This window comes from Capsicum annuum, chromosome 4, assembly GCF_002878395.1.
Source record: "Capsicum annuum cultivar UCD-10X-F1 chromosome 4, UCD10Xv1.1, whole genome shotgun sequence".
NCBI lineage: Eukaryota > Viridiplantae > Streptophyta > Magnoliopsida > Solanales > Solanaceae > Capsicum > Capsicum annuum.
Window position 1 is genome coordinate 93826758 of NC_061114.1, and position 25117 is coordinate 93851874.

At 35.0% G+C, this 25117-nt stretch overlaps 1 protein-coding gene across 2 annotated transcripts; it reads right to left on the minus strand.

Annotated features, from left to right (window-relative positions):
- Window positions 1–1543: 1543 nt before the first annotated feature.
- LOC107867816 (tetratricopeptide repeat domain-containing protein PYG7, chloroplastic) lies at window positions 1544–12955 on the minus strand. Of its 2 annotated transcripts, none has more exons than XM_016714257.2 (5): window positions 12520–12955; window positions 5854–5914; window positions 3644–3936; window positions 3089–3235; window positions 1544–2101 (listed from the first exon to the last, which is right to left on the minus strand). In XM_016714257.2, the coding sequence occupies exons 1-5, from the start codon at window positions 12691–12693 to the stop codon at window positions 1820–1822; spliced, it is 957 nt and encodes a 318-aa protein (XP_016569743.1). In that variant the 5' UTR covers window positions 12694–12955; the 3' UTR covers window positions 1544–1819. The 2 variants fall into 2 exon arrangements, with proteins under 2 accessions (XP_016569743.1, XP_016569744.1); XM_016714258.2 differs by having other exon boundaries at window positions 12625–12949.
- Window positions 12956–25117: the final 12162 nt, after the last annotated feature.

Below are 25117 nucleotides of genomic sequence, written 5' to 3' on the forward strand. Positions count from 1 at the left end.
ATATATATATATATATATATATATATATATATATATATATATATTGCAGTAAAATTTATACCATATAAATATAAATAAAAATCATATAAATACAAACATAAAAATAATTAACTAAAGTGAGGGTTATTTTTATAAACAAACAATGCACTATATATTATTTTTAGTACTACAAACCAAATAACCAGTGGCGGAGCTAGACTTTTGGTTAAGGGTGTTCATATTTTTCCTTGGACAAAGAATTGTTTAAAAAACAAAGTAAATAAAGCACTGCTGCACCTGCCAAGGTTCGAACCCGAGTTGTTGATGCAGAAATGCACATTCTTGACCACTAGACTATGCTTCTCTAGCTTGTTAAAGGTGTGCAACATGTATATAACCATAAATATCTATATTTAACCTATATACTTGAAAAAAAATTCCAACGAAGGGTGTTCATCTGACCACCCTTCATTGGCTGTGGCTCCGCCACTGTAAACAACCACTAAAAAATAATACCAGCATAACTTGTCCCAGCACAACTAATCTCAGCATAACTTATCCCAGCATAATTAATCCCGATATAACTTATTTTCAAACCAAACGACCCCTTAGATAGTTATTATCTTTTTCAAAGTCTATCTTGGCTGACACGAGTCTTATACAGATCCTTTATAGACCTGCCATATACAATTAATAAACATGATATCATTTTCCCACCTGCTCTCGTTCCTTTTATATCCCAACAGATTCGTCATATATATATACAAATTTTTTAAATAAGAATACCTAAAAAAAACCCCAAGAGTTGGTGCATTTTACTTCATATCGGTTGGGATATGAAAGAATCAAATAAAAAGACATTAAAATCCCTCCTATTTCACTAAAAATAATCTTCTATGATCACTTATAAATTAAATAAAAGAAAATAATTTTTTTCAAATTTCAGGTATAAAAATAAAAACCTTCTTTATATCAAGAAGATCTCTGTAAAGAAAGATACAACTAAAAGCAATTGTAAAGAACTACAAAACAAAATCTTCCGCCTCTTTGTCTAGTGTAAGCGTGGGCACGTGATATGTGCTTTAACTTGTTTCTTTTTTTTTTGCAGGGTAATTAGTAAGGGGTAAAACAAAACGAAAAAGATAAGGGACCCCCTGCACATGATATATGCTTTAACTTGTTTTTTTTTTTTTTTTTATGGGAAATTTTTTTTTTTTTTTTTTTTTTTTTTTTTTGCAAGGTAATTAGTGATGGGGTTATACAAGATGAAAAAAATAAGGTACCCCTCCATAATTTACGTGTGTAATTGACAATTTTCAGGTGCGTTTTCATGCCTTGATCCCAAAAACTAAGCGTCAACCGTTCATAACAGGAAATGGAAGAGCTAATTTTTTATATTGCTTCTTACTTCTAAGTTTTATGGCAAGATAAAAAAGTGAAGATTCATTTAGCCAATCACAACTTGTTTGGGACTACACCATTTGTATTATGTTGTTGTTGGTGCTGCGTACTTTTTAAGGCAACCTGAAGGGTTTCCAAGTATGGCTAAGAAATGGAAAACCAATTTATAAAAGGCGGCAGGAATCATCACCGTCCGCCCAATTCTATGCAAATAAAGTAGAATATACACTGTCAATTTCATATACACCAAAGACAGAATGATGAAGAAGTTAAAAAACTTCTTGCCCACCTCTGTTGTGGAACATCCAAAAATTTAACAAAGCCATGACAACGAAATTCTACTTGTGTAGGAGAAGCGGAAAAAGGGGAAAAAGAAAATAAAAAGAGCTCAAACAGATAATCAGCGCAAGCGTGTAAAAGCACTGACGTGCTCGCTATATCAACTCTTCTTAGATTTCACCGATACTCCTTTGTACATCGTTACTTTATCCTTCAATGCATCACGCCTAGGACGAGCTATTTTGTTATTAGGATCAAAAAGAAGGACCTCTTCAAATGCTTTTAGAGCAGATGTCAAGTCTTTGGTTTTCTCATATGCATCGCCTAGGTTGTTCCATGCCGTGACATAACCTGGTTGAACTTTCACAGCATTCTCAAACTGGGCAATTCCTTTGTCAATTTTTCCATCAAGTACATAACTGACACCAAGGGCATTGTAAACCTGTAAAGATGCACAAAGTATAGGGGACAGGATCAGAATACAAAACTTGGATACCTAAAAAGACTTGGTATGCGACGGAAAAAAAAACACAGGCAAGTAATAATTCTAAAGCGGTCCAACATGACTCTTGAGAAATCCTCTCTTGAAGTCGTAGTTTCTTGTGCTGGTTAAATTTCAATTGGCAGAGATTTGCTTAACATTCTCATACACATACCATAAGATGAGCTTCCTAGATAGATGTTCAATCAGCAAGTTACCAAGTTTAAAAAAAGAAAAAGGATAGATGTTCATATCAGCTTCATAGTATTTGGAGTTCCGTGATGCATATTACAAAATTCTGGACAACATGGCCTGTCCGCCGACCTCTGTGGCTCCTACCAACCAAAAAAAAAGGACTGGAACATAAAGTTTAATTTCTACCTCACCTAGTCAACCTCATTTCTTCTAGCATAATCCTGATTTGCTCAAGAGTTCTCCATGAGATTATTGATTATTCTGTCCTTTTAGCCTCATGATGTAGGCCCAATGTTGGGATCCCATGTTATGTTGTCCCCATGTTATGCTATCACGACACTCCAAATATCCTATCATGGGTTATTGTCTTCTTATATTATCTTGAACAATCTTTACTTTATGAACTAGCTTTTGACGTCCATTTTGTTAAATGATTTCTAGACTATGATTTAAGAAATAATTTGTTAGCTGGGAATTTCAGCAGTTTCTAGAATACTTTTAAATTTGTGATTTTGCTTTTAGCTGTAAGATAAGTGATCCAGGGTAAAAGATATTCTTCACATGTTCATCAGGATAAATGCATGCATTCACTAGTTTTGTTTTAAACGGCAGCATATTTTAGGTTAATTTACATAGAATATTCACAATGCATCAGAAATTTTATATGTGAAATAAGAATTGTTGTAGAGAAGGTCCTTTATCATTTATATAAAATTAAATTAGAAAAAGGAACAGTTGAAAAGAAGTTCATACTTGGGCAAGATCTTGGTCATCTCCATCCCACTTTTCTACTGCCTGAAGAAGGTATTTGATAGCAGCTGGGTAGAATTTTCTCCTCAACATCACAGCTCCAAGTTCAAAAAGCTCTGTTGCACTGGCATCACCGCTTCTAACTTGCTCCTGTGTTTTGTGTCAAATAATAAAGTATGTTCAGAGAGACGGAGAAAGAGAGTTGCATTCTCACATCTATATGCAAGTTCTTCTGGCAAGTCATATAGACATGTACACATAGATACCGGATTGTAGGTTAAACAAAGAGAAACAATCATATTGATATCTAACAAGTCGAGATTGAAACACAATCTTATTTCTTTTTTTCCCCCTCTTTTTAAAGATTCTCCTTCTCTACTTTCAGTTGAACACAGAGGTATTCAGACTTTCTAGCTAACGGTTACAGTAATTCTGTGTGTATACATATATATACACGCACATTTTCAGAAGAATTTTGCTTTCTTAGAGCTAAACCATACAGATGCAGATTATGCACGCTTCAAATGAATGGTAGAGAAAAGATAGTTAGTCACGTACTTGCAATTCTTTGGCAGACAGATCAAGCTCCCTGCGGACAAGGACTTGCCGAATCACAAAGAAACTTCCAACCCCAAGCAATGATAGTAGTAAAAGCAGGTAAGTAAGCTGGATTCCCAATTCAAATAACTCTCCGACCTCAAAGATCATATTTACTCTGAAACCTTCACTTGCTGATGCCACTTGCCCAGATGTCAACCAGAAGATAGATCCACATGAGAAAGCAGATAGAGAGAGAACCTGTCCAATACTAATAGTAATATCTCCACCATTTAGCAACTTCTCTGGCGATTCTGCAACAGGAAGCCATAACAAGACCTTTTAGTTCATGCAAGATCTGTGCAACAAAAGCATTATTTCTCATATTTACGGTTCAAAGCAAATTACATTAGTCAATTTTCCTCTTCTTGTGTGTAGAGGATTTGACACAAAACAGCAAGTACCGAACTTCTGTTGGACTGATTTAATTTACTTGTTCATAGAAGAACAAGCTGATGCACTTTTGGAAATTACTCCGAACAATATACAAAATGGTGAATGCATTAATAACTCCCAAGTTTGACTTGTTTAACAAGTTACAGAAGCTGATTGAAATTCATGTTTGCTTTCCATCCCGAGGTTCAGGATGTATTTTCGTTGTCTTTTGATCAAGAACCAACATATCCAGGAAAGCATCAGCATAGTTAACCATGTAATCATATATTAAGTATTATTTCTGGGTAAAGGGGTCCTTCAAACTATATTATATACATCCTTCCGGAAGAAATTCATCTTTTTATGCTTGTGTGAAAATGGAAAAAAGAATGCAAAAGGATGAAAGGAGCTCATTGCCTCTTGATATTTCTCAAGCTTGGAGTTTAGTAGGTCTGGATACCTTTCTAAGAGAAGATGACAAGGTTTTCTTTTATGGTAAGTCTATGGGAGCATTATAATTGTTTCCTAACATTTGATAGACTGGGAAAAAAATAACAAAATATAATATGCCCATTAAAGCGAAAAAAAGATAAGTATGTGTAAGCGAAAAATGAAAAGTATGTGTACAAAATTCACATTTCTCAGTTCTCGACTATACAAAATGCAGGGAGCTAGAATTAGCACTTCAAACTAAAATAATCCATCCTTCCCCATGTGTCATATTTTCACTAGGCAAGAAGATCTTAGTTTGACTTGAGTATTACATAATGAAAAAGAGATGAAAACACTACCAGTTGATGTTATTGATAAGTAACATACCAGTTGTATAGGTAAAAACAAAAAACATCCAATCAAAGATAAAAATTGAGTGGTTAAACAATTTTGAATCGTTGAAACTTGTAACAGTTACTCCCTGCATTTCAAATTTTTTGTCTTTACTATCCTTTTTAATCTGTCTCAAAAGGAATGTTGTTTTCCTGCTTTGGTAACTCTTTAATTTCAAATGTCCCCATGACATGTTTAAGACCACAAGATTAATACTTAAACTTCATGCCAAGTTAAAAACAGATAAACAAATTGAAACGGGGGGAGTACATTGGATAATGTTATTATTTGGTATTGTGGATAGAGAGAAATATAAGAGCTTTTGAAGGAATTGAACATGATTTTGTACATTTGAAGAATAGCCTTTTATCCGTCATATTTTTTGGGTGCACCCATGAAATTCCTATTTGTATTGAGGAATGGGAGTCATTAGTAGAATGCCATTTATTTTTAAAGGTTCTCTTTCTTCAGTGTACTACTTGTATACGGGAGTTTTCCCTTTCATTAATGAAATTATTCCTTACTTGATTAAAAAAAAAATAGTGGTATCTAAAATTCTCTGACGTTCCAAATAGGAAATGTCATATAAACTGTGGCAAAAAGGAGCATTTTGTAAAAACTGGAGAATCAAAGAGGCTATTGATTGCTCAGACTGATCTTTATTATTATATTTTTATCAAGTAATTTTTAAGACTGATTTAATCAAACTCTATTATATTGTAAATAAGATTTATCCACAAAGTGCAACTAGGTGCTTCCAGGGTAACTGGTGACCACAAACCAAACAAAGCTGGGTTAAGGAGTGACTGGATTTCCAAGACATTCTTGGGAAGACGAGGACTAGTAGGGCACCAGCTGTGAGGGGGAATTAGTTCAGGACTGACAGCCATAGGATAATTTTGCCGATGCACTTCAAAGCAACAACTAGAGTTATTTTGCACAGGTAATCATCAAAGAAGAAAAGGAATTACCATCAACTTTCTCTGAAAACAAAAGTGGGAATGAATCTGTTTTCCTTGCTAACATCTGCAGCTGTAGACAAGAGAGATGAAACTTAGGAATGCCAAAAAAAGAGTTGAAACAGATCAACAAATGCATCACTAAAACGATTAACTATGAGTAATTTGCATTTGAAGGAAACTTAACTTCTGACTTGGTCTTTGTATCGAAAAAAAATCATGCAACAGAATGACCACAAAAGAGCAACCAGAAACAAGACTAGATTGCAGGTATTACAGCTTGCCAACTATGTTGCATAGACTCTTCAAAAATGTAAATGGATATGTGCAGGATTCTCCGAAAGTAGTGTATTTTGGAAGAGTCTGACCGGGGTAAGGCATCAAAAGTGAAGAGTCCGTGCAACTCAGCTTGCAAATGCAATAACAAGCTCAGCACAAGGGCGGTCAAGTACGTTAGTGGCCTAAGGTCAAAATCAAACCGGGGCCTTAGATTTTTAAGAAAGAAGATATTTTTTAAAACAAAATCTATTTTAAAAATTATATACTCGCTATCTTCTAATAATTCTCCTTTAGTTAGTAATATAATCAATGCATTTAATTTTTCTTGAAATATAATACTCCAAAGTCCAAATATATCAAACTTCTTCTAATAATACTTTTACTATATATAAAAATGTTACTTTTCTACACATAATATATATTATTACTTAAAACAAATGAGGCGGTCGCCTTTTTTTCAAAAGGGTAGAGCTGCCTCTGGGCCTTAGTATTGTGAGCTATGCTTCCTTTCCAAAAGGAAAGTCTTCAACTCAAGACCTCTTGCATTATGGTAGCATACAAAGTCTATTTGCTTTAAACAGTTGAGAATTTAAATTGTATTCCCTATGTCTTAAAATATATCCTACTTTCCCTACCCAGTGAAATCACACAAGTGGGGTCTGGGGAGTATAGTGTGTTTGCAGGCTTATGTGAAGGTAGAGAGATTGTTTCCGTCAGATCCTTAGCTCAAGTAAAGCATATGAAAACAGGTTTGAAAAAGAAACTACTCTAGAAGGATAATGGAGAAAACAACATTAGCAATAGAAAAGAACGTGATAACCAAAGCAAAAGAAATAATGCTTAGTAATAAAATGGAATAATAATAAGAATAAAAACATTGATAAAGTAAACTACAGAACGAATGACTGTCTACTAACTTTCTATCCTAAGCTTCGACCTCCATACATATGTCCTCGATGAGAGGCCGGCGTGTTAAGTTTTATTTAATCATTCTTCTTAATCAATGAGAAAGGAGATATAACGTGATTTGTTAGTTATTAGTTACATAACAGTGTAGTTAAAGTTAGTTATAACTAATTGGGTCCTTGAATGAGTTGGTTATTTTTTAGTGGTTGACAGCTGTACAGGTTAGTGGGATTAGCTCATGTATATATAGGAGGAAATTAGAGAATCCAGAGAGTTAGTTATCATTTTCCTTTAATCACTTTGTATGGTTAGCCTTCTTCTATATAATGAGAAGTTTTCTCTGAGTTTCACTTGAGTTCTGTAGGTGTTTTCATCCTATTTCACAACATGGTATCAGAGCCTTCAGCCATGGATATGGCTAAGTCTTAGCTGGGAACGCAAAGTTGAAGACGGCGAGCTACAATGGCGGCTGAACTGGACAACACCTAGCCGGAGAAACTTGGTCATAATGATCCTCTGTTTTTTAGTACAGCAGATACTTCTGGAGTTGTTTTAATCTCCATTCAGTTAACGGGATCAGAAAACTATTCTGTATGGAACCGATCGATGCGCATTTCGATACTTGGCAGAAACAAGTTGGGGCTAATCGATGGAAAGTGCAGAAAAGCAAATTTTGGTCCTAATCTAGCTTAGCTGATCTATGGGAAAGGAGCAATGCCATTGTCCTTCATGGATTATGAATTGTGTTTCGAAGGAGCTGTTAGGGGGATTGTCTATTCTTCTGATGCATGTGCTGTTTGGAACTATCTCATGGAGCGATTTGATAAAACTGATGGTTCGCGCATTTTTCAATTGCACAGAGAAATTGCAACCACAACACAAGGTACCAACAGTATTGCAGAATATTTCACTAAGCTGCGTTTGCTTTGGGCAGAATTCGATTGTTTAGCTCCTTTTCCGGGATGTGATTGTGCAAAATCAAGGGAATTTGGTGAATTTATAACGAGGCAAAAGCTTCTGCAATTCTTAATGGGTCTCAATGAAACATATGAACAATCACGTGCTCAAATTCTTATGCTCATTCCCCTTCCTTCGGTTAATCAGGCATGATGATTGAAAGGGAGAGCCAAAAGATGTTAACTAATTCTATAACCACAACTACAAATCTGGAGATAGCTGCCTACATGAATGCTAAACATCCTACTAACAATAAGTTTCAGCGAAATTGGAACCCTAATCGGAGTGCAAAATGTGAATACTACAAATTGATGGGACATGTTGCAGATGACTGCTATCGGTTGCATGGCTATCTTTCGGATTTCAAATTCAAAAGGACTTCTGGGAATAACAATGGTTCATACATGAGGGGAGGTGAGAGTAAAGGAAATTCACCCAATGTGAGAATTGCTCATGGCAGGGGTCAAAGAAGCTACATGTGTGGACAATTACAATAACTCAGGACATAATCTTCACAGGAATGCAGAGTTCTATGAAAATGGGAGAAGTGCACAATATTTTGGTGGAGTATCCAGTAAGATGTCTGAAAGTCACAACTACTTACAACAACAATATGGCGATATGTACAACACATGGATAATCCTCATCATTATTCTCAGTTTAAAAAGGTCATTGACAAAGACAATGCAGTTGATAGTTCAGCTCTCTTAACTGAACACACCAACTCAGCAAACATAGGAGGTAATATGTTTACATCATCTGTGGTTGATGCTCAGATTATAGGTATTATATCTACTTCTTGTGTGAATGATAATAAAGTGGAATGGATAGTAGATACAGGTGCAACAAATCATATGACTTCCAACAAAGAGTTGTTAAGTGCTGAAATGGAACCTAGTGTTGTCCGTAGTAGAAAGGTTCACTTACTTAATGGAAAGGCTGTCGATGTTTCACATTTTGGTCATTGTGACATTATGGCTGGAAAGTCCGTTAAAAATGTGCTATACATACCAGACTTTAAGTATAATCTCTTGTCAGTATCCAGGTTAACTAAAGAGCTGAATTGCTCGGTCAAGTTTTTCCCTGACTTCTGTAGATTCCAGGACCTCTCAAGTGGAAAGGTACTGGAGATTGGTGAGGAAGTTGAGGGACTTTACCTGTTGCATCATAATGGATCTGATAACAAGAATAAACAAGTGCCTAGAGGACTGATAGCAAGAAGGAATAAGCTGGACATCCTACTTCGGCATAGAAGGATGGGTCATGCATCTGTTGGAGCAATGGAAAAATTACTTAGTCTTAGTCATGCTGAATGTAAGCAAGTTCTAGACAAATGTGAAAGTATGTCCACTTGCTCGACATACTAGATTACCTTTCACTAACAGTACATCAAAAACATCTTCCATTTTTGAATTACTGCACTTGGATGTATGGGGACCATTTCATGTACCTACTTTTGATGGAAATAGATTGTTTTTTACTATTGTAGATGACTATTCTCGCATGACTTGGGTTTACCTATTAAAACTAAAAAGTGATGTTATCGTGGTATTAAAGCATTTTATACAGCTGGTCCAAACTCAATTTGAGAAAACAATCAAAATATTGCGATCAGATAATGGTACAGAATTTGTTCTGCTTGCACTGATTTGTTTAGTTCTCATGGAATCATCCATCAACGATCATGTGTTTACACCCCTCAGCAAAATGGGGTTGTCGAAAGAAAACACAGGTCCATCTTGGAGCTGGCTCGGGCTATTAGATTTCAAGGTTCTATTCCTTTGAAATTTTGGGGTCACTATATTCTTGGTGCTGTTTACATGCTCAACAAGTTACCTTCCTCAACTTTACAAGGGAAGACTCCTTTTGAGGTCTTTCATGGATGCAAGGGTACTATAGACCACTTGAGAACACTAGGGTGTTTATGTTATGCTAAATATTTGCTTGTTGGTGACAAATTTGAGGCCAGAGCTATTCCCTCAGTTCACATGGGATATTCAGAGGTCACAAAAGGTTATGTGCTTTATAATATGCTCACAAATACTTTCTTTATCTCAAGAGATGTGTCATTTAGAGAAGACACTTTTCCATTCCATTCTTCTACCCCCACTGCACCACCTTTTGTTGATGTATCTACCAATTTTTTTGAGAATGTCCTTCCCGATATCCCTGAACTTGTTGTTGATCCATATCTTTTATTGCCCGAGGAGGCTGCTCCTGACTCCACTGTTGAGTCGTTTGCTGCTCCTGTTGATGCAGTCATTCCAGTAGTACCACTTATTGCTCAACCTTTCCCTTCTCGGCACTTTACCAGGTGCAAGAAGAAGCAGCCAACTTGGATGACTGATTTTGTTACTAATCATGCTGCAAAATCCTTTTCCTATCCTCTTTCTCACTCTTTAAGTCATGATGGATTGTCTTCTCATTATCAATCTTACTTAGTGGCTTTCTCTTGTGTTGCTGGACCTCAATCGTACCAAAATGCTTGCTCAGATCCTAAATGGATCACAACTATGCAGGAAGAAATTCAAGAACTTGAAGCAAATAAGACCTGGATTTTAGTTCCTCTTCCACCTGGTAAGACTTCTATTGGATGCAAATGGGTTTACAAGGTGAAGTTTAAATTCAATGGGGAGGTCGAAAGATACAAAGCCAAATTAGTTGCCAAGGGATATAATCAGAAAGCTGGTCTTGATTACCATGATACTTTTTCTCCGGTGGTTAAGATGGTGATAGTGAGGAGTGTTCTTTCTATTGCTGCAACTTCTGATTGGCATATTCATTAGTTGAATGTCTACAATGCGTTTCTTCAGGGTGATCTGCATGAGGAAGTCTACATGTCCTTGCCTAAGGGTTTTACTAGCCAGGGGAGTTTTCAGGCATGGTATGCAGGCTAGTAAAGTCCTTATACGGGCTTAAACAAGCCAGCAGACAATGGAATGTCAAACTTACTGATGCACTGATAGAATCTGGTTTTGTGCAAAGTAGTTTGGATCGTTCCTTGTTCATCAAACGACAACATGAACTTGTGGTGGTAATTCTAGTATATGTAGATGATATGTTGGTGGCTGGTAATGATTTGAAGCTGATTGAACAGACCAAACAAACTCTACATGCTAAATTCGAGATTAAAGATCTTGGAATACTGAGATATTTCCTCGGAATAAAGTTTAGCAGATCATCTAAAGGGATATTGATGAATCAAAGGAAATACAGTTTAGAATTGATAGAAGAAATGGGACTAACTGGAGCAAAACCATCTTGGACACCATTAGACTACAATTTGAAACTAACCACTGCAGAGGTTGATCAAGCAATTGGAATTAAAGATGATACAGAATTATCAGATAAGATTTCTTATCAAAGATTGATCGGAAGATTGTTGTATTTGACTTTGACTAGACCAGACATTGGCTTTGCAGTTCAAACATTAAGTCAATTCCTGCAAAATCCCAAAAGAAATCATATGGAAGCAGCACTCAAAGTTGTAAGATACATAAAAGGGGAACCTAATATGGGAATTCTGATGAGTAGCAGAAAAGAGAACAAGCTAGTGGCATTCTGTGATGCAGATTGGGCAGCATGTCCGAATACAAGGAGGTCAATAACAAGGTTCTTGATTAAACATGGAGATTCCTTGATATCATGGAGGTCAAAGAAGCAGACAACAATTTCTAGAAGTTCCGCAGAATCAGAATATAGGAGCATGGCCTCTACAGTTTCAGAACTAGGGGAAGAGTTAGAATTGCCTATGACTCTTTTTTCTGACAGTAAAGCTGCATTGCAAATTGCAGCAAACCCGGTGTACCATGAGAGAACAAAATATATAGAGATAGATTGCCATTTTATCAGAGAGAAGATACAAAAGGGACTGATCAAGCCACAACACTTAAAGACGCAAGAACAACAAGCAGACATCATGACGAAAGGGTTGTTTAGACCACAACATGAATATTCGGTTTCCAAGCTTGGCATGCTAAATGTCTTTAGACCTGCTAGTTTGAGGGAGAGTAATCAGAAAGGAGATATAACGTGATTTGTTAGTTATTAGTTACATAACAGTGTAGTTAAAGTTAGTTATAACTAATTAGGTCCTTTAATGAGTTGGTTATTTTTAGTGGTTGACAGTTGTACAGGTTAGTGGGATTAGCTCATGTATATAAAGGAGGAAATTAGAGAATCCAGAGAGTTAGTTATCATTTTCCTTTAATCACTTTGTATGGTTAGCCTTCTTCTATATAATGAGAAGTTTTCTCTGAGTTTCACTTGAGTTCTGTAGGTGTTTTCATCCTACTTCACAACATTAATACATCTTTGGCAAACCTTTACCTACCCTCATACCAACACTAGCCAAACACTCACACCTCCTCACCGAGGCGAACACATCAAGAAAAAGAATCACAAGTAAACTATATCAATAAATCACAACAACCCAACACTCCATCCTATGTTTCCTTCCCTCCCCGCACCCCCAACCCCCCCCCCCCCCCCCCCCAAAAAAAAAAAAAAGAACTCCCCAAGAATTAGGAGAATTACCTGAATTGAATTTCGCTTGATGGGTCTCCTTGGAAAGGGAAAATACGCTGACTGTGAACCAAACCCACAATTTAAAGCAAGATAACAGGCATGTTTACCACTTACTGCAATTTTAGCTGGAACAAGTACGGCTTTTTGCACAGGAGGTGAAATGGTAGACTGTATCATTAGCATTTCTTTTCTTCTTTCTGCTATAAGGGTCTATTTTTCTGATTGTCTGAGTGATAGTTGGTAATAGACAGTAAACTTGGAAGCATCAAGATAGAATTTTTTGGGGCATTTCAAGAACCATTCTTGGTAAAAAATTTCTTCTGTTTCTTTGCTGTTCGAAGATAATAGAGTTTATCCCAACCAACTCTATCAGGACTAAACCAGACCGGCCGCTTCTACGTTTTTTCTGTTTATGGTAATTAAAAATGCGAAATTATTCATTTTTTCTATTTTTTGTGAGTAAATTTAACTAGTATTAACTTAGATTTGATTAATTTAATTTTTAATTAAATATTAAGAAATTATATAGAAATTTTATAATTATAATTTTTAAAAAAATAATTAAAAATATATTCAAAAATATTAATTAAACTAGTCTTATTTTGCTCGTGCAAGGTTCGGGCCCAAACTACATTAATATTTATATTTATAAAGATTTTTTTACTTTTTTGTTATTCTGTTTTTTGTTTGTTTTTGTACAATATTATTTTAGTTAAAAATAGTTCAATAATTTCTCAATATTTTAGAATATTAAATCATATATTTATTATAATTGTTTGTTCTATTTTCTTAAGTTCGTTTTGTTTCATAAAGAATATTTACTTTCTTTCTTCGAAACTACTCAAAACTATAAGATTAAAAGACTTTTTGGTCCTTTCTACGTATGTTTAGTTTCAAATCATAAAATTAAAAAATTATTTGTTACTTTTTAAAATTTCATGTTAAGATAAAATCAGATAAATAAATTAAAATAAAGGGAATAAAAATTTTTGTAAGTTAAAGTATAACTTTTTCAAACAAATACATGCATTAAAACTCTTTTCCTTTTTTATTTTACTGAAAAAAATTTAATTAAAGTCTTTGACAATTTAAATTGAGTTTTGCCTTATGTTGAATTAACAACTTTTATTTTTTTTTTCTCAATTAAATTTACATTGGCTAATATATGTTTTTTCATAAAAAAATATTTGATGCTACAAATTACTGAATGATCACGTCAGTAAAGTTAATTTATAAATAAATATTTTATTAAATTAAATAATTATAAATTTAATCCAACACAATACTTTTGTAGATGTTTCTTCATTTGGTAAGCTTATAAAGTTATTGAAGCTTCAATTAGGGGTAGAAAGGCAAAATAAAGTTTCTTGTGAGGATTTAAACAATAGGTATTCTCTCTTTTCATTATTTCCATATAAAAGAACACTACAAAATTTTGAATAGCTCTTAACTTTTGATTTGGTTGGATAAATAGATTTTTTGTGGTATTACTATCACCTTTTTTTTATAACTCATCAGTAGGGTTGCTTATCGGACGAATCGGACGGATAAATATGCTTAACGGTTCGGCTTATCGGATATTAGCTTTTAAATATACTAATCCACCAGTCAACCAATAAGATATCGGTTGGTTCGGTTTGGATTAGTAATTATCGAACGGTTAACGAACGGTGTATTGGTTCAACCATTTCATGTTCGCTTCTTTCACTTTCACAATTTCACTCACCAATATATTGATCTACCACATAACCATTTTTCCTACTCTACTTAAACTTACAACTCTATAATTTAATTCACAGTGAAAAATACATAAAAACTTAAATTTTGAGGGTGAATACATAAACATTTATTTAACAAATATTAACAAAAATATACTTCAAGTATGCACATTTACATATTAGAAGTGAAGACTAGTCTAGTATGGTCCAAACTCCAGACTAATGAGCCAGTAGATCAGTAAGAAACTCAACTCACAAATCGTATCAAGTCATCTAACTATGATGCCTGTGAACTAGCTAATAAAATATGTAGCTCTCTTGTCATAATCAAAAGTCCAAAACAGAAAGTAAAATAACTTATTTTGGTTTGATCTTTAAGGAGCGACATTTTGATTTGATCAATTTTAAGGAGCAGAAGAATATAACATGGAGCTTTAGGATTAACGATAGGTACTTTAAAGTATATAGCTAATGTTAAAAATTAATTATAATAGTTCTTAACGGGTTACCAGTCTATTTAATAAGAAAATTGAGTAATCCATCCCGCACCGATAAACCGTTAACAATAAAATTTTAATTCATTTTCAAATCGTTAATCCGACAATCCAATACCAATAAGTCAATTTTACAGTTGGCTTATCAGTTACGGTTTGATTTTGAACAGTCTTACATCACTTAAAAGCCCATATAATTAACCAAATTACCAAAATTATTGAGAATTTGCAAAGTCATTAAACCTTCTTTAAAAATAAACTGGAAAAAAAAATACTTAAGGACTACCAAAATGGAAGATCTTCTCTTATATATAGTAGTAAAGTAAAGTAAGTTTTCTTTTTTTTTCAAAAAAAAAGTTAAACAATAAATATTACAAGAAAAAAAACTAAATAATAGTTTCTCATTTCATGACATATGCACAAAGTGCAAATGTCCATATGGCAAGAAAGAAGATAAAATAACTTCATCTTTATCATCCAACGTGTCACAATTTTAGAGGATTAAAAATTAATTAAAATTAGTACAATAACCTTTTGAGGACTACCAAAAATTGGTATTCTCTCTTATATATAATTTTTAATTTATATCATTTGACTTTTTAAAAAAAGGAGAATAATTAAAAAAGAATGGAGAAAATACTTTTTGTTCTTTGATGTTTTCAATTTTCAGTTTTAACTTTTAGGTGAGGAATTGTTTGGGCAATTTGATAGGTGGAAATTGGATAGGGAAAAACTTTGGTACTTTTAAGTAATCAGCTATCAATTACCATTGAAATGTTTAATATTGACCACTCTTTTGACACGAAAGAAATATTTAGCCAAAATTATTTTGAAAATAATTACTGGAATTTGAACATTTTTGTAGTTCAAATTCTAAACATTAAACTGGAGTTCGAAATGTGAAGATCAAACTCTATGAAAAATTCGTTGAATTTGAACGAATAATAATTGACATTTATCATAAATGAAAAACCTTGGTTTGTTGGTCTAGTTTAGTCTCAGAAAAGGTCCAGCGTTCTATTTTACTTAACCAAAATTTTCAGATTTGAGGAGAGAGAGAGAGTCAGAAGAGAAGAAACTTACAACTAACATATTCAGTGTATTTTCACATAGTAGAGTCTGGAGAGGATAAAATATATGCAGTGTATATCATTATTATCGAAGAAGTAGAGAGGTTGTTTGCGATAGACTTCCGACTCAACACAAAGGGCAGTAAACAAAGTCGTAATAAAACACGTAGCAAGGTGAAATAATAGAAATAAGATACCTACAAAGTAGTACTATACACTATTAAAATGAAAGCACACACCTCACCCAAACTCTCCTAACTAGAAACTCCAACCTATGTGCAAAGCCATACCACTACTAGCAAGGCTACACCAAAACACTCTTATCTGTTGGCTATGACTCACCAACCCACTAGCCCTCTAGCCTAATTCTGTCATCCAGACCTTCCTATCTAGGGTTGATCTTTTCAAATTAAAAATTTGTAAATTGATAAAGAGAAAAGGAAAAGAATAAAAATTGAAAGAAAATGGCAATAAAATCTGGCGTCGAGGTGGCATGCCACTATGGACAATAAAATTTGAGTCGAAAAAAATAATTAATCGAAATAAGAAAAATATTGCAACAATCATTTTAGTGATTTCAATATGTGAGTATTGCAATCTCTATGAATCCTTTGATTTACCTTTTAGATATAAATTCAAAGGTTTCGAGCTTGATCTTGAATTTGAACTTGACTTGTGAATTTGATGGATCTGATCTTGACTTGTACTTGAATTCAAGGACTTTTTGGGGCTTGTTCTTGAATCTGGTGGTCTTGATCTTGAATCTTGATGAACTGGCTCTTGAATGCTTGAATTTGTAGAGAAATCTGCAGCTTTGATCCATGATCTCTCTCTTGGTTCTTTTTAGAATTGTTTATCTTTTTTTTGAATTATGAGACCCATATTTATAGTTGTAAGAAGGAAAGAGTGAACTTTTTTTGGTCAATCAGATTTAAGTGACATGACTATATTTGATTGGACCTTTTATTTCACTAGGCATGTTGCATCAATTTGACATGTTGCATGGTCCTATTAGCTCCTTTACTTGACTTGCCATGACACAATGCAACACGTGGCATCAAATTAGACCTCTAGAATAAGATGGCATTTTGGTCTTACCAAAGTGAGTTCATCTAGCCCAAATCAATGGACTAGCACAATAAAATTGGGCTTTAATTAAATTCATATTTATTTGAATTTTAATAATTAATTTAATTTTTAATCCACAATATTTATTCCGACTAATATATTTAAAATTTATGTGATCACAAATGTCGCCACTTCAAGACTTGTTGAAGTATTTAGATCTTCGTAGACCAGACTTGAAGTATCAACTTGATGGTTTAATTGAGCTCAATTATAATAATAATTCATATGTGTAATTGAATAGCCCAAAAATAGAAATACTACCCAATTTTATTAATGAAAAGGTACAAATATACCCTAAACTTTGATAAATGGTACAAATATTCTCTCTGTCATACTTTAGGTACGAATATACCCTTGTCGTTAATGAAAGGGTACATATATACCCTTAAATTTTGATAATGGTACAAATATATCCTCCATCATACTTTAGGTACAAATATACTCTTGCATTAATGAAAAAGTACATATATACCATTCTCACTAATGGCAGGACATGTGTCACAATCCTATTCATTTGGCCTTTTTTCATTTAATTTATCTCAATCCCACCCCCAAAATAATTCTAATTTAACCCATAATTCAATTCAAATAGTTACCCAAACCCGACCTGGTCTAATAGAAAGAGAAAGAGAAAGAGAGAATGAATATGCATGATTAGAGATGCGTTTTGAAGGTTCTATTAGATCAGGTCGGGTTTGGGTTCTTATTTAAATCGATTTGTGGGTTAAATTAGAATTATTTTTATGTATGGTGGGGATAAATTAAACTAAAAAGGGCAAATAAACATGATTGTGACACGTGTCCTGCCTCTACTGAGAAGGTATATATGTACCTTTTCATTAACGGCAAGAGTATATTTGTACCTAAAGTATGACAGAGGGTATATCTGTATCATTTATCAAGGTTCAGGGTATATATGTACTTTTTCATTAACAGCAAGGGTATATTTATACCTAAAGTATGACGGAAAGTATATTTGTATCATTTATTAAAGTTTATGTCATGACCCGAGGCTACCCCTAGTCGCGACAACGGTGTTTACGACCACCAAGGCCACAAGCTAACCCACAAGTTGGTACTTGCTGTGAACACTGACAAATACTGTAATGTAATACATGAGCAGAAAATGCACTGATAAGGTACTATAAAACTGAATACTGGGATACAAAGCCAAGCATATCTGAAATATCTGATAAAATACTATAAACCAAACTGTCTATCTGAAACAACTATTATTACTAAAATAACTGACTGACTGTCTAACTGGTTGTCTGAAAGCCTCTAAACATCATGAGGAGTTGATGGGATAGACCCCAAACAAATCCCAACTGACTGAACATGAGAAAGCACTAAAGTAACTGAAATAACAAATCATGTCCTTGATGAATGAGGACTTACCACTACTGCTGCTGAGTAACACTGAGCTGACTAAGAGCGGTTGAAAAACTATGCATCCGAACCTATGCTATAAGACAACATAGTACGAAGAAAAATATACGGTCAGTACTTTAAATTACTGGTATATGAGATGAGGACTGGCTGAAATGCATGAGGTACCTAAGCATAAATGCATGCACGTGTAATATCTAAGAATGTAAAATCAAGCATAAACATGTTTCTGAGATAATCTGTAATCTGAAAGACTGAAATCTATATAACTGAATAACTGAAAATTTGTATGCTTTGGTCAAACAAATCTGAGCTGATACATATTGAATACTGACTGAAACTATGGGAGGTATTATGTAATCGACATGTCCCAATCTAAGCTAATTGGGGTCCAACCTGTAACCAAGTTGGAAGGGTGTTAGTACCATGCCATAAGTGCTGACACTGGCTGTATGGATCCACTAAACTGGTGTCCCAAAGGACTAAGGTGTCACCCTCTACTGGTAGGTGCTCTCATAAGATATGTGTCAACCCTCAACTGGAAGGTAGACATCTCAAAACCTATACTGGCTACGTAGTTTTGTAACTCAGGGATTTCTACTAAAGGTAACACCCTCTACTCGTCATCCCTAGGTTCGCTCGGTGCTAAGTCCTACTCCTAATTGAACTGAATTCACTGAACATAACAATTGACATTGCTCATCATGATCATAACATCTGAGTAAATGGTAATATTCATGGTTTAACTGAAATCATTACTTGAAAGATCTGAAGTCATGTAAAACACATAGGTATCGGGTGCTCATAACCCACCAGTACTGAATAACCATAATCTACGATAATGAGCTTTTAAAACTATAATATGGGATCATGGTTCAAACCCAAAATATAGACATTTCATAAAACATGTGAGGATCACAAACTTGAACATGAGAAAGTCTTAAACATGAGAAAACAATATGATTACATGGTTAAATTCATAATTTGGAAATTTATCCTGAAATCAATTGATCATGACATGGGGATTGCAGCATTCAGAACATGATATGACTTATTCCATTTGAAAACACTTGTAATTGAATTAACAAGAGATTCATAGATTTATTTTATCTTAAACATGTATAAGCTCATAAATTAAACCAAAAGAGGGCTTTTGGGCTCCAAGGGTAAAAGGGACCCATGGATGAACACCCCACATACCTTAAGATTCTTAACTTTTGACAAACAGCCCTATTCTTGATGCTTTCTTAAAGGTTCTTGAACTTGGGGAGCTTGAATTCTTGATTACTTGGGAAAAAATAAATTAAATTTATTCTTATGGAAGGAGGAGGTTTTCCTTGAGAGTGATTTTGGGAAGCAGGCTAAATAATGCCCTAAAAGATTCCCCAAGTCGTGTTATGGACGATTTGGGTTGAGGGAGAAAAGACCCAATTGCCCTTCAATCATTTAAATCAAGAACTGGACGCAACATCCTCACCGCGACACTATCTTATCACAGTTAAAGGATTCCTTCACCGCGACGCGGTCATCATAAGGTCGGGAATAATGCCGCAATGTGGGGTTATTGTGGTAACCCACTGGTTTTGTGATCCAAACATACCCCGAACCTTGTCCAAAAAACCCAAAACTTCTCTGGGGCATACTTTTTACATCCTTGAACATGAATTAACACAAAAACCAATGTCTCAGGGTTAGAAAAACAAAATAAAAATCCTCAATGTCTAGGGGTCTTGAAAATTACTAAGTCCCAACACTTAGTGAAAATATCAAGCCTTAGTCCCCTTATGCATGTAACTAGGAGCTGAATCAAGCTAAGAATATTACAGGGTATTATAATATCTCTCTCTTGGGAACATTCGTCCTCGAATGAGAGTGGTTAGATTGAAAGTATTATACTAAGGCATCTGAGATCATATCCTAAACATGAATGACTTGGAACATATTACACAACTGAGTCTGAAACTTGATACATGAATTGAACTAATTTCGTGAATGCATGTAATGACATGGAAATGGTTACATAGTTGAAACTGAGAATAAAAAAGAGTCAATCTAAGGAAGAATCGTTAGCTCAAGCTGAATTTGAGTTTGCGGAGAAAATATGAGAGTACTTGGTTTGCATATCTGCTTCTGCTTCCCAAGTATCTCCCTTAACCGACTAATTCTTCCAAAGGACCTTAACCAAGAGAGCTTCTTTATTCCCTAGCCTATGAATCTGACGATCAAGGATCTCAACTGGGACTTTCTCATAGGAAAGGCTATCATTGACGTCCATATCTTCTAAAGGAACAAATACAGTTGAATCACAATACACTTCTTTAAAAAAAAACATAGAACATTGGATATGTGGACGCCAAATCTGCAGGCAACTCTAACTCATAGGCTACTTATGAAAAGTAATAATAGGCCTCTTCCTCTTTACTATAAGGACTTGATCTTCAACATGAAATAATCTTAAACAAACTCTTTTGTTGAAAGAATGAGATAGACAGGCTTAGTAACATCCAAGATTTTGTTGAGCCTCTAGACTCTTCTCAGCAAGAGCTTTTAATTCTGTAAGAAACAACATAGCATTTTCTTTTTTAATAATCCCTTCTTGAATAATAAGTCTTAGAGAAGGTATTTGATGCTCAAGTGGTAGGATTGCTTTAACTGTAAAAGCAAGAAAGTATGGGGTTGCTTGTGCTAGTGTACGGTAAGTCATCCTATATGCCTATAAAGCTTCTTCCATTCGTTCATGTCAGTTTCATTTAGACTTAGAGATGACTTTCTTCAACAGGTTGCATAGTGTCTTATTGAATGCTTTAGCTAAACCATTAACGGTAGCATGATACATAGAAGATTTACGTTGCTTGAAACCAAAGAGATCAGAAATCTTGTTCATCATCTTGTTATTAAATGACTTACCATTGTTGGTTGTTATGTATTGAGGGATTCCAAAGTGGTAGATGATATTCACTCAGATAAAGTTTGCAACATTCTCTTTCTTTACTTCCTTGAGAGCAACAACCTTAACCTACTTTGAGAAGTAATCTATCGCCGCTGAGATGTACAAGTGTCCACTAGAAGACTTAGGTAGTGGTCCAACAACATCAAATCATAAGCATCGAATAACCAAGATACGATTGTAGGGTATAATATTTCGGGAGGCTGATGTATGAAAATTGCATGGAACTGACAAGCCTTTCACCTTCTTGTCATGACCCGAATCAGGGCCTAGCCGTTTTGGGTATCTCAAGTCCCACATAGATCGGAGATCACCCCCTTCACCTACCTAGCCAACTCAACATCCTCAAGTTTTGAATAAATTCCAAACATATAACAAGATAAGATTGATAATAACTCATGAAGTATCTAAACCAATCCACCAAAATAACATACCCAAGTCCCCAGTAATCCAACAAAGCCTCTACATATTCAAAGTCAATAAAATATCTGGACAAGCCAAAACCAAGTCTAAACAAAGTCTAAAACATGGAATATGAAGACTATGAAATGAAGCCTTCCATAGTATGGAAGCTCACCACTTCAAAGTCAACTCACGAACCACTCGAACACCTGATCACTGTGTAAGAAAAGAAGAAGTTTTGGTGCCTGCATCATTTAGGGATACAGCGTTCGAAGATGATTAGCATTGGAGCACTAGCATGTAACTCAATGATAGAGGAATAAAATAATTCCATCATTCAAAACCAAATTAATAACCATATGCAATCATACACATACACATATATATATCATGTCGGGATAGGGGACAAAGACTAAGATGTATTTAAAAACCTTAACCTGGGTTGTGTAGCATAACCATCATAAAACAAGGCGTCCACGGGCTATATGGGCCCATCTCTTCCCTATCTGAAAGGGCCCCAGTGCGTGTAGCCATACGAACCAGAGAATATCCATAGTCGTATATGCTTTTATGGGGGATTCAAACCTCCCGACATAATCAAGGTGACTTAATCACCAATATAAATAATATGGGGGACTCGAACCTCCCATTTATATATCTATTAGAGGGACTCAAACCTCCCAATAATATAGACACCCATACCGACTAGCGTTGTTTCCAATGTTAGTCCTTTGAAATCCACTTTCATGGCATGACTACACATCCCGCTTTAAATCCCAATTAAAATATTCTTTACACATATACACAACCATTAATCCCTTTACTTACTAAAGGCATATCGTTTGTATCGTCATACTAACCCCACTTGCAAGCGTATAACATGCCATAATCATTATTAGTCAACTTTGGGACTCAAACCCATTGTCTAAACAAAGACATCAATTCAATTCAATAATTAGGGACTTGAACCCATTTAGCAATTAAAACCAATTTATGGACAACACGTCTTCCATAAAATTATTTACCAACCACTTACATTATTAGGCCAATGCCTTAGTTCAAAATATAATTCAACATGTGACAAAATCATTCTCATAGGCAATTTCACAACAGGTTGAGGGCATACCATTATCAAATCATTATTCAAGACAAAAACCATCAAGTTAGTGTTAACCATAAACCCTTAGTTTAGATCATAATTCCCAATCACCCACATGTGCAAAACCATTATCAAAATATGTATAATTATAATTTAAACCATGAGAAAATAATACTCAACATTATGCATTCAAACCCTCAACCATGGTTTTCAAAACCACCATTAATGATTCATGAACAATGTTTAAAACACATGATTTTAGTGAACTAACAATGAATAAAGAGTTACATGGCTGAGCTACGAAGATTCACAGAGAGATTTTGATCTTTATGCCTTTAAATGACCACCTTGAAGAAATCTTAGCCCAATTTTCTTGAGATGCTTTTAGAGAGAGTTTAGAGAGTGTTTTAATCTTGGTAAGTGTAGAATGAATTCCCAATAAGTGTTATAAAATGTGGGGTCTTAAGGGCTTGGGGTGGGAAATATCCAAACTACCTTCAACTTAAAAGTTGTGGAAAACTCGCAGATGGGTACGAGTGGACCCTCTAAGTCGTCACCACATCACACGAGTGGTACCTTCAGGTAGTCACTTGATCAGAAAGTTGGACACCACATTCTGTCCAGCATATGACTCCCTTGCCCAACTCGTATCATCACTATATGAATAGTATCATCAAGCCATACCCTAGCAAAACATCAAAGGCTAGACAATGGACAACATATGATTGGGCCCTATACTTCTCGTAACTTAACCATATGACTCGTGTGGAGTTCTCGTACCTTAAACAGAACTTGGCTAATATCATACTAACCAACATATGACTAGGGTCCCTAGACTCGTCACCATACCATACGAGTCATGGAGTGAGTCGTATGATAATTAGAAGGTTCAAGACTCAAGAAATTTTGCAAGGGCCAAAGTTCGGGGTGTTTCAGTCTCCTCCCTTAGGATCATTCGTCCTCGAATAATAGGACGAGGCAATATAAGCACGATTAACCTCAAATATCCCTATTCTTACCTTTAAGACAGAAAACAAAATACTAAGGAATTCACAATCTATCATCAACAAAGATAGAAAATAAAGATATTAAGAACAATGCATACCTCAAGCATGATTTTCCAAAATCGAGAATAGGAATGGGTACTTGGACTTCATGTCCTTTTTGGCTTCCCAACTAGCTTTCTCAAACTTTTGGTTCCACCATAGAATCTTTACTGAAGCCACATATTTTGTTCATAACCGATGAACATGCCAATCCAAGATCCTCACCGGCACCTCCTCATAGTACAAAGAATTCAAACTACCAATGTTCTCCAAGGGAACAACCAATGTAGGATCACCCACGCATTTCTGTAAATGGACACATGGAATACCGGATAAATGGAACTCATTCTAGAGGGAAAATCCAACTCATACGCAATATTTCTAACCCTTCTCAAAACCACATGCGGGCCAAAATACCGAGGACTAAGCTTTCCCTTCTTTCCAAACTACATTACTCTCTTCATGGGAGATACATTCAAGAATACCTAATCTCCAACATTAAACTCCAAATCCCTTTACCTCACGTCCACATATGACTTTTGGTGACTCTGGGCAGTCTTAACCCTATACCAAATTAACTTCACCTTCTCTATAGCTTGGTGAACCAAATTTGGGCTAAATATTTCCATCTCGTCAGCCTCAAACCATCCAGTAGGAGATCAACACCTTTTACCATATAATGCCTCAAATGGGACCATACTTATGCTAGAATGCTAGTTATTATTATTATAAGCAAATTCAATCAAAGGAAAATGGTCGAACCAACTACCACCATAGTCAATCACAAAGGCTTGCGGCATAGCCTTCAAAGTCTGAATAGTCTTTTCAGCTTACTAATCCGACTGTGGGTGAAAAGCCGTACTAAGACTCAATTTATTCCTCAAATCACTTTGAAAAGAGCACCAGAAATGGATGAAACTGAATACCATAATTTGAAATAATTGAGACAGACGCACCATGCAACTTTACCACTTCCTGAAGGAATAACTTTATATAATCCTCGATAAAATAAGTAGTCCTTACTAGCAAGAAGTAAGTGGACTTAGTCATCCTATCCACGATGACCCAAATAGAGTCACACTAATTTCACGATCGCAGAAAGCTGGTACCAAAATCCATATTAATTATCTCCCATTTCTATACCAGTAGTTCAATTTCTTGAAGTGACCTACCGGGCCTCATGTGTTCCATCTTTGCTTGTTGACTCACCGTACACTTAGCCACATAGTTGGCTACATACTATTTTATGTTGCTTCACTAATACATCTCCTTAAGGTCATGATACATCTTTGTTGACCAGGATCAACTGTATAC

Coding starts and splice junctions, on each gene's coding strand:
- LOC107867816 (XM_016714257.2), bottom strand. CDS start 12,693: ATGCTAATGATACAGTCTACCATTTCACCTCCTGTGCAAAAAGCCGTA. Junction 5,915..12,519: donor TCAAGCGAAATTCAATTCAG/GTAATTCTCCTA, acceptor TCTTGTCTACAG/CTGCAGATGTTAGCAAGGAA. Junction 3,937..5,853: donor GTTTTCAGAGAAAGTTGATG/GTAATTCCTTTT, acceptor TTCCTGTTGCAG/AATCGCCAGAGAAGTTGCTA.